This window comes from Desmodus rotundus, chromosome 10 (assembly GCF_022682495.2).
Source record: "Desmodus rotundus isolate HL8 chromosome 10, HLdesRot8A.1, whole genome shotgun sequence".
NCBI classification, from domain to species: Eukaryota; Metazoa; Chordata; class Mammalia; order Chiroptera; family Phyllostomidae; genus Desmodus; species Desmodus rotundus.
In genome coordinates this window covers 48153828-48164606 of record NC_071396.1, presented here as the reverse complement: position 1 = coordinate 48164606, position 10779 = coordinate 48153828, and the positions used below count along the sequence as shown (strand labels likewise).

Genomic DNA, 10779 nt, shown 5'->3' with positions numbered 1-10779 from the left:
CTGACCCCAGACAATGCAAAAAGACATGCAACAAAAGGCAAAGTTAGAAGATGCATCACTCACAGATGACAAGGTAGGATGTGACCTTAAAACTGATTAAAGGGAACTGCTGTTGTCATTCTTTAGGTTCCTCTGGTTTTATTTTTTTTTAACTCCCTGCCTCTGTAAATTTACACACAGACACAACAGGTAAAATCCTGTTCACTCCTCATTTTTCATTTATTTGAAAAGATAAACACTCTGCCTAAGGTGCCAGAACCTGCTGCCTTACATAACTGATGTGTGTGCGTGTGTGTGTATTATATGCACTGTTCTGGGGTGAGAGAGGGGGCAGGCAGAAATCCTGAGGAGCTAGGCAGAGTTGCTGTCTCCGTTAGAAAGCTACTGTCTGAGAGAAGGGGTGGGGACTATAACCAACCCATCACCACACCGCATGCCATTCTCACACACGGATCCTTCTCCGTCACGTTCCCTGGGAAATTTCCCCCAGATTCGGGGCGGGGGAGAAAACAGTAAGGCAGTAAGGCGGGTCTGCTTAGGAAGGCGAGTTTTTATCACTACAGCACAAAGGACAAAAGAGCGCGCTTTCACGTCCGCCCAACTCCGCTCACTGGACCAGCTTGACACTTCAGCACCACGGAGAGCGGCACCTTCTCGGCTACCGCCCATGGGGAGTCACATCCCCGGGACTCAACGCCGGATTCCAGTCATCTAGAGGAGGGACAAGCCTGCATATTTCACCCTCAATGTAAGCAGCTCTGATGATTATCTCATACCGATTTTTCCAGCAGATGTTGATTCTCACTGAAATGTGGAATTAAACTTTTATTTATTAGTCCTCTCCCTCTTGTGTATTGCTCAGGTTTTAGATGTAAATCTGAGTCTGAAGTCTTTCTTATTTGTTGGGTTGGTAAAGGAATTTCTTACTTCTCATTGAAAGTCTAAGTTTACAAAGCCATTTAGAACTAGGTAACTCATCTTGGTAGCCCCGTTCTTTTGTGCTGGAGTGTAGTTAAATGGAGAAGAGAGTATTGCGTTGTCTCTTCTGCTTCACTACAGGCAGCTTCTTAATTTGATTTTTTTATTTTGTGGTTACATTTATCTTAATATAAATTTGAGGGTAGTGTAAGGAAGAAGGCTATATTCTAGTAAGTAGGCACCATTAAATAACAGGTGAGAAGAAAGAGATTGTTCTCTTTCTTTCCTTTTCTTTGTTGTAAATATGTCCTTTAGACATCCATTTCCACATAATGAATATGCTCTTAATAAAAGATCTAATCTGGGTAGGGTTTTTGACACAAGCTTTCAAACTCTGGAACACAGAATATCCCTCTTCAAGTTTGAATTTGTAAATTCACTTGAGTATGATTGAGTGGACATAACCAAAATGCTCCTGCCATTAATTGTAATTTAAAGGCTTCATAGATTCAGGGTAGATTTTAAAGAGGCAATAATGATTGACCCTGTCTGGTGACACTCCACGAATTTTTGCCTCAGAATGCCACCTGCTGGTGGGTCCTATCTTTGGAGCACTGAGCACACATCATATTTATGAATGAATTGACATTAAATCCAGAATATTCATTATACATATGATTCAAACTCAATCTCCAAGATATTTTAAACAAAGGCATTGTTCAATTACTTAACAACTTACAAGGGTTCTATGTCACAATTATAATTTCATAAAAATTTCTTTCCAAAAACACTTGCTCCTGAGCTTAGGGGCATGTAGACTAGCTAACTCCTTTAGGCAGCAATTAACCCAGAAAAAATCAGAACTATGTGGAGCATCATTGAGACTAATTGCAGATGCATGTGGTATCCTGCAGGAGAGCTGCCAGGGTCTTTTGCTTAGGAAAAGCAATCAACATATCTCCCCAGACAAACATTCAGCATGTTACTTTTTTCAGCATTGTCCTTTAAGAGGCCTCTCTTGTTTTTTTGGTTAGTAGATGTTCATTTCAGACTCTTCTGTACTAGGTGTCAATGAAGCAATCAAAAGGCTACACATATCTATTTTATTACCAAACAACTCCTGGGAGAACAAAGCATACCTATTAGAACTTACTTCAGTTCTATCTGGAGCTACACACAGTGAGATATACACATCCAGTTTCATAATTCCCCAGTTCCAAAGAGACCTACAAGGATTAACAAAGAAAGAAGAAATAAAAGAAGCACACGCAATTCACTAGTTATACTTGGATGGCTAACACATAAGGTGTTTTGAAAATACTGAGAATAACCTCTTCTGTAAATGATTAGAGAAATTATAATTTGGTGAAAAATAAATTGCTGATAAAATCATTTATTAACATTCATGAACACTGGATAATATTTTCAATCTCAGATGCAATGAAAAAAACCCAAATTAGCAGAATTGTTTGGAAAGTATATCTCAATATAATACACTGTAATAAGAAGCAGAACACTCTGCTTGTTTCCTATAGGAGCTGACTGCTAAGGTATATGAACTTCTGTATATTCGTGGTGTAAACAGGTAGATGTCTTTTTTCTTTTATTCAAAATACATGTGTGTACAAGCAAATTACTGTCTCTAGCTTAGATGGCAACTTGAATGCTTTAGATCTACAACTGTTATCATTGTAGTAAACTAGTATACTTAACATTACCTGATGTCCCTAGGGCACTTACTAGGCACTGTGACTTACATGCACTATCTTATCTCAACTTCAAAAGAATAAGAAAGATGATACTTAGAAATAAGTCTGGAAACACATTTAAAAATTTAAGAGTATTATCAGAAGTGGGAATGCCTCAGTTTTCTGCTCCAGTCACCCAAGGGATTTAATACACCCTCTGATATTAGGTGTATCATCTAGCAACTTATGGGCCATTATTTATAGTGGAGCTAACTGGAAACTGATTTTGCATTGAAAGTCAGTTACAAATAGGAAAGAGAAATTAAAGGATTATATCACTCCTGTATTTGGAAGAAGGAAGCCATTCATAAACATTAACATCTCTATTTGACTGGTATTCTCTAATGACCAATCCAAAGTCAAGTACTTAAGAATTTTTTAAGTTATTTGACCTTGCACCATAGACCAGGCATCAGAGGTATTAGATACCAGGTACAGATACCATATAAGCAAGTTGTATTCCCCTGCCCTTGAGGATCCTGCACTCTAGTGGAAAATTTTACAATCTAAAGAAACACAAAAAATGCCGGAGGAAGATGGATGGCAACAGTATAGCAGCCAAAAGCATGGGCTTTGAAATCAGATAGGTCTTGCACTTGGTGCATCTACCAAGTTGTGTAGCCTTGGCAGAGCAGTTCATTTAGCTGAGTCTCATTTCATTATCTATTGCATAGGAACAACAGCACATACATCATGTAATTTATGATAATTTCAAATGATAATGCATGTAAAGTACTCAGTATGGGGCCTGCAATCTGGTTTAGTGGGTCATAAATGCTAATTGTCATGATTGGTCACTATGGAAAATAGCCAAGCTTATCACAGGATTTGTATGAATTTAAAATAGTAATTCATATAAAGCATTCGGCACAGTGTCTGGCAAATGTGTAATATGTGTCAACTATCACTATTATATAGTCATTTAGAAAAGAGCCTGAAAACTATCAGTGTAGAGTACAGCCAAGTTATAATCATTTACTTAAATGTATTGATATGTAAGGTTTTGATCATTGTCATGGGCATTTGCATGAGGCTTTCTATTATTCAAGGCATTTGATATATATCGCATCCTCACTCTGGTCTTGAAGCACCTAGAACATAGATTTTATGATTTTCTTTCCACTGGTAAAGAGAGTTGAGGTTTAGGAGAAGATTCCAAATCACCTGACTATTTTGCCACTGTCGCTGTGGGCTAAAATTCGGTCTGTACACTTGCACAGACCAGAGCTGGGTTATCCTGGGTGACTGACCTGACTCCTGGATTTTCTTTGCTTCTATATTCACTTGTGGAATGTTACAGACTGAACTGGTTTCAGACTTGAAGAATTTCCACAGAGACCTATGGTGCATGTACCAGTTTTTTTAAAAAAGACAACAAATATCTCTAAAAGGACATTTTGATGAAGTGACCTTTTCCTCATCAGTAATTAACAACAATCCCTGTCTCTAAAAGGCTTTATGGTCATGCTCGTTTGCAGCTGGCCTTAGCGTGCAGAATTCATACTTTCCATGGATCACTGACGTCTGGCTTCCTTCAGACTGGCTGATGCATCTGTAAGAGCATCTTGGTAAAAATAGCAGCCAAGGGATTAAAAGGAAGTTTAATAATCAGTCCTCCTCTCCAATACAGTTTTGTTTCCACTGTAATCCTTCTTCTCAATGACATCAAATGTCAGTGTATGCATTTATAGAAAATAAACAACACTGTATCTTAATTGAGGTGTTTGATGAGTTTGATCACTCATTATCTCAATAATACATGCAAATAAAGAGACATTTACATTCAAAGTTCATTTTTAAGAAAAATATTAAAGTATGGGCATTCAAATGCTAATTACACTCTAGGGAGAATCATTTTGCTCCTTACTGCCCCTAAAACTGTGACGAAATCCCCAGACTCTAGCGAAGAAACACATCTGATTCACGAGTGTGGGTTCTGCCCACCAGCCATTGTGGACAAAATAACTTCCTCTTTCTAACACATTTTTTGGGGATTCTTTCCAATCCATGTGGAACATATGGCTGAAGCCTGACTAAAGTCAAGATTAAATAGCAAGTATATGGAGGCCTAATATAGTCATAGGTGTATAAATGTTTAAACAGGGGAAATAGGAAGAGGATGGTAAAAGGGTGCAAACGCAGCTGTAACATGAATAAGGTCTGAAGATCTAGTGTAAAACTTGGTGACTATGGTTGATAACACTTTCATAACTGAAATTTGCTGAGAGAGTAAAACTTCAATGTTCTCTGTCTCTCACCCTCTTTCTCTTTATCTCTCTCTACACACACACACATGTATATATACATATATACATATTCACACATATGTACATACATGGTCATGAATGTTAATTAGATAGTGGGATTCCTTTCATGACATAAACAACATATATTAAATCACCACAATGCATACTTTAAATATTTTACTGTTGTATTTTATTCATCAGTTATACCTTAAGAATGCAGAAAAATGTTTAAAAAACATAGAGGGATATCAGGGTAATAGGCCTCCATCAATACATGGATCAACTCGGGTAGCCCCAGGGGCTGATGTGAAGCCCCTTATGTGAGAAGCAATCTCACTGAGTAGCATGTCCCATTATATGCCTGTCTGCATACACAACTTGAAGGCCCACAAGGTTTGATCAATGCCAAATTCTGCTAGGAAAGGAGCGGAACAGACAGTTCTGTGAGCATCCAAATGTATGTCAAAGCTGAGATTTTAAGGCTGAGAAAAAGAGGCTTGTTTATTTGCTACACCTGGGTATCTGCTTTCAAGGTCATTTGAAAAAACACATGTCAACTAGTGAGAGCATTTTAACTTCTCACAAATACTAGCTATTTGTGTTTCTTCTTTGATAAGACATCATTATAGAAACATCAAGATATATACGATGCTCTATTCTTGTACAGAAATTACTTGCCCTAAGATTTCATCTTTTCATGTCATCTAACTCAGATTCTCCACCTAAAAGTGAGAATGCTAATACCTTGCATTTTATGTTTGTTTGTTTAATGAAAGAAATTAACAAATAATGCTTTACCATCCTTTCAATTTGTAGGCTGTAGTATCTATGACATATGATATTCATGTGAGCTCTGAATTTAGATTGGGTACTTATGTGTTCCTTGTGAAACATTTCTCTACTCTGACTTGGTTCAGTAGTTATTATATTTCCTTTGAATTAATCTCCCCATGGCTTGTTGCTGTGTAACAGTTGTATACCCTTGACCTTGGAGTCTGCCTATTCTCCCTCTTGAGCAGACCTGCTAAAGGAAAAGTAATGTGGGATCAGGCTCAAGCTCCTCCCAGGACAGCTGCCATTCCATCTCTGACACACTGCTCAGATGCTCTTGAGTAGAAACTGCCTTTTCTTGAGTAGAGTTGTGATGTGTAAGTCTAGGAAGGTGGTCCTGAGTGGGGTATAAGCATCATCATAGGACAGGCTGAGAAGGATTATTAGTCTTTTGTGGGCCCTTTCCCACTTGAGTCTGTGTATCCAGCTGACAGACCTTAAAACTGAATTCACAACATCCTCTGAAACAAGGCCCCTTGGGAATGAAAATGAGGTGAATGTTGAACTCAGTCACCTCCTCTCCTTTTGAAAAACCTATAGTAATAAATGCACCCTATTTGTGAGCCCCTCCTCTGTTGGACTCCCAATTTATGGTCTACTTTGGCCTCCCTCCCTGAAATGATGAAATTTGTTGACAGTAATGGGCTCAGAAGGAGCTTATGAACTTGAATCCTAAGAATCTTTTCCCCAGCAATCTGCTTTCCAAGTGCACTTTAGGAAAGTGGATGGCAGTTCAGATGCTCTTCCTAAAGGAGCACAGGGCTCTCTATTAGGATTTATCACCCACAATTGCCTTTCAATGGAGTTCCCCATAATTATTCCTTTTATTTTTTGCAGCTAAAGAAGCTGCTCCACGGAACAGTTCCGCAGGTTCTCCCATGAAGGGTGACTCAGGCCCAGACAGAATGAGAGTGCAAACTCTGACCTCCCAGTCTTTGCTTCATGCCAGATAGGGACCCCTAAAAGGAGCTAAGACCAAAAGGGTATGAAGCCCCAAATTTTAAAACATCACAAGACTGGGCAACACTACTACTTTTTTTTAAATCTCAAAACACTAGGATTAGTTTAAAAGCCTTTTTCCTGTGAGTACCTTATTATTTACAAATGGCTTCAGTGAAATACTGAGTGTCCTTAATGCATAGAGACATGACCAGTAACAGACAGGAACATGAAAACAGTTCAAAACGAATCCCTAAGTACATACTCTTTAGAACAGATGCACTCTTTTTGAAACGTGTGCCATTCTAGAATTACTTGAGTAACATGTGTGGGGGTAGACTAGAAAAGGAGAATAGAAAATATAGGTAGGGCCGACTGGAGAACCAGAAAAGCTTACAATGTTCAAGTTCATACAAAGTTAGGAAACATCTGGTCCAGACTCTCTAGTTAAAGCATCTTGAGCTGAGGGCCTGCTCAAGATCTGAAGGCTAGCTGGACATGAAGTATCTAGTTCAAGCTCAAAGTATACTACAACTGTTATTCTCTCAGTGTGCCACTTTAAAACTTTGGCAAACTAAACATTAGGTAACTTGTCCAAAGTCACAAGACTGGCAAAAGTGGAGCCAGGATTCTGACTCCAGACCTTCTGACCTCCAAGTCTGTCTCTCAGCCCCACCTGTCTCAGGGTCTTCATCTGAGACAAAGACAATAACACTACCTGCCTCACAGGTTGATGTGAGAATTACACAAGCAATACATGTGAGGTATACTAACATCTTAATATAGCTCCTGGCATATAACAGGTGCTTAATAGCTGTTAACTGCCATTATCATCAGTATTAGTATTACCATCTACACTGTGCCACAATGGGAAAGAACACAACAGAAATGAACCTAGCATACAACTTGACCTGTCCTCCATCCATGTAAAAATCCAGGCTCTTTCCTGAGAAGTTACGGCTAAGGCTTTTCAGGAGGGCTGCTGTGTGGCCATGAGTAAGTGGAATGATCCTCCCTGCCACCAGCTGCCCCCCCTGCCCTTCAGGACATGCTCAGGCTTCACGGGGACCAGAAAACAAGCACAGTCCTCACACAGGACAGCACTGAATGCAGAGACAGTGGGTGTGGCTGGCTCACACGTTGCTACGGTTTTGTCACTGCGAACAGCACAACTGAACCAAAGGCAGCCGTGCCCATGGCGGCCAGGTCCCCGGCACAGCCCTTGGAGAGCTCGGCTTACCAACAGGCAGGAGGAGGTGGAATAAACTGGCAGTGACTAGTACTTTCTACATGCATGCTGCCTCACTTAATGCTCCTGGGGGCCCTATGGCACACAAAAGTTAATCACACTGTGCAGGTCAAAGCGCAGAGAAGTGACAGGACATGGTCAACTTTGCACAAATGGAAATAAAACCGACAGACCTTGGCCTGTCAGCCACATCAGTACCCCACACCCACCACCCCCATCTCCCATGACACTCCACCTAAACCCCCATTTCCGCTCCGCCTCCCTCCTCCCCCAACGTAGTGTAGATGCTGGCTAACTAGTACTTCCACATGAATAAGAATAGTTCTGGCTATCCACTTTGTCTTAATCTCAGTGATCAGACAATGATTTCTAATAAGATTTCATAATTTCTCCTAAGATTCCAATCATGACATTCTTCTTTATCTCAACAATATTTGTTTGCTCTGCCCCTGGAGAACCCACTGGCCCGTGAGAAAGTAACTGTGTATTTTGCCTTGTCACCCCACAGGCTGGGGAGTGGCGCTTTCAAAAACATGCAGCGCCGGCACACGACACTGAGGGAGAAGGGCCGCCGCCAGGCTATCCGGGGTCCTGCCTACATGTTCAACGAGAAGGGCACCAGCCTGACACCTGAGGAAGAGCGCTTCCTGGACTCGGCTGAGTATGGTAACATCCCAGTGGTCAGGAAAATGCTGGAGGAGTCTAAGACCCTCAACTTCAACTGTGTAGACTACATGGGGCAGAACGCACTGCAGCTGGCCGTGGGCAACGAGCACCTGGAGGTCACAGAGCTGCTGCTCAAGAAGGAGAACCTGGCGCGGGTGGGGGATGCGCTGCTGCTGGCCATCAGCAAGGGCTACGTGCGCATCGTGGAGGCCATCCTCAACCACCCAGCCTTTGCCCAGGGCCAGCGCCTGACGCTCAGCCCGCTGGAGCAGGAGCTCCGCGACGACGACTTCTATGCCTACGATGAGGATGGCACGCGCTTCTCCCACGATATCACACCCATCATCCTCGCAGCCCACTGCCAGGAGTATGAAATCGTGCACATCCTCCTGCTCAAGGGCGCCCGCATCGAGCGGCCCCACGACTACTTCTGCAAGTGCAGCGAGTGCACTGAGAAGCAGCGGAAGGACTCCTTCAGCCACTCGCGCTCCCGCATGAATGCCTACAAGGGATTGGCAAGTGCCGCCTACTTGTCCCTGTCCAGCGAAGACCCTGTCCTCACCGCGCTGGAGCTAAGCAATGAGTTGGCCAGACTAGCCAACATTGAGACTGAATTCAAGGTAATTCACCACTCACCACCCTGCAGGCAGCTTGCGCAGTGGGCTCTTCCAGGTGTGTCTAGTAGTGAAACAGGTTGTCTTCTGGTGTAACCCAGGGTGAAGGCCTCGGGTTCTTGTCTTTTGGGCTCACAGAGAGGAAGGGCGCTTTCTCAACCTGTGTCAGATGTAGGTCTGAAAAAGAAAAGCCACACATTAGGTGGAATATTTGAAACCACATAAATGTGGTGAAGAGATGACTCCCAAAAATCCATGCAGTGAAAGGCCAGCCACATGCAAACAGGATTGCATTGTGGTGCCGGTGTAAATGCCTCAGCTCTCCACCCAGGGAGCTCATGGGTATCTAGAAATCCTGCAGTGGTTTCCTAGTGCAGATCTGGGTCTTGCCGTCTCACCTGTGTGGCTTTAACTTGTCTGGTTCACATCTCTATCCCATCCTGGACTGTGTTAATCCTAGATTCAGTCTCATATCTAATGCTAAAAAGACTTGGTTGTAGCCTCTCTCAATTTAGCAAGCAACTGCTGTTGTCCTATCAAATGGGCTAAGGAGAAGGTACATGAAAATGAAAATAAAACTGTCTGCAGAGTTGGGCTTTTCACCCCAGTAAATGGGCATGGGGCAAAGCCCTGTAAATCAGCCACCCCAATAACACCTGGACTTACCAGGCTAGCCCAGGGGACAGAGACCCATCTCCAAAGTCCATTACTCAATAGTGGGCCTATGTTTTTCCTGTCAACTGAATCCCCTCTGAAAGAGAACACTGGGATCTAGTTCTTTTGACAGTGTTCAATAATAATTAAAAGCAAACATTCAGTGAGTGCTTACTGTGTGCTGAAGACTACCTACCTTAATATGACATTGTTCATCCCCTCAGCAACCACTGATGTGGATACCATTAGTACCCTCATTCTGTAGGAGGGCACAGAGGAAGAGAGATGCCACACAGCCAGCAGTAGCAAAGCCATCATCCTAATCTAGGTGCTAGGATATCAGAACCAGCTTGTAGCCATTATGGGAAATTGCAAGTCAGAGGCCTTTTTCATGCACTGCGCTTCTCAGAGTCTCATTTGTCTTTACCCGAATGATAAAGGAATACTCCAGTGCAGAAGGTGTGGCTGGAAGAGAAGAAACTACAACTGGGCTTGTAATTTCTCATCCTGCCTTTCAATCAGGGCCTATGATGGTATGGAGTATACTAAAAAGGGGTCACAGGCAGGGCTGATGCAGAGCTGGGAAGAGATGTCACCTGCAGGAGTCAAGTCATTGTCCAAACAAGACATCAGTGCAAGAGCTGCCCCTGCAGAGGACATAAGTATGTGGCTGAGGATGGATACCGACCCACAGCAAGGGACCACATCACTCAGGGAGCTCTCAAAGAAGGAAATGGAATTGGGCTGGGCATTGCTTAGCAGGAGGAACTGGATCAGTGAGAGGAGAGGTCGGCATTGGGAAAAGGCAGGTGAAGGTGAGGTCTAGTATGGACCCCAGCAGGCAAGGGGGCTGCTGAGAAGCTCTGTGTGACTAGGTAGATTCCTGGAGAGGCACACAGAAGGAATGCTGAAGA

At 42.5% G+C, this 10779-nt stretch overlaps 1 protein-coding gene across 5 annotated transcripts in view; it reads left to right on the top strand.

Annotated features, from left to right (window-relative positions):
• The first annotated feature begins 441 nt into the window (after nt 1-441).
• The window catches only part of TRPC7 (transient receptor potential cation channel subfamily C member 7), a 122692-nt gene continuing 112354 nt past the window's right edge, over nt 442-10779 (top strand). For 4 of the 5 annotated variants that reach the window (XM_024575216.3, XM_024575215.3, XM_045183942.2 and 1 more), the window contains exons 1-2: nt 442-748; nt 8440-9217. In XM_024575216.3, the coding sequence (XP_024430984.1) occupies nt 747-748; nt 8440-9217 (780 nt within the window). In that variant the 5' untranslated portion in view covers nt 442-746. The remainder of the gene's footprint in view (nt 749-8439; nt 9218-10779) is intronic. The other variant, XM_053912992.1, reaches the window with a different exon arrangement.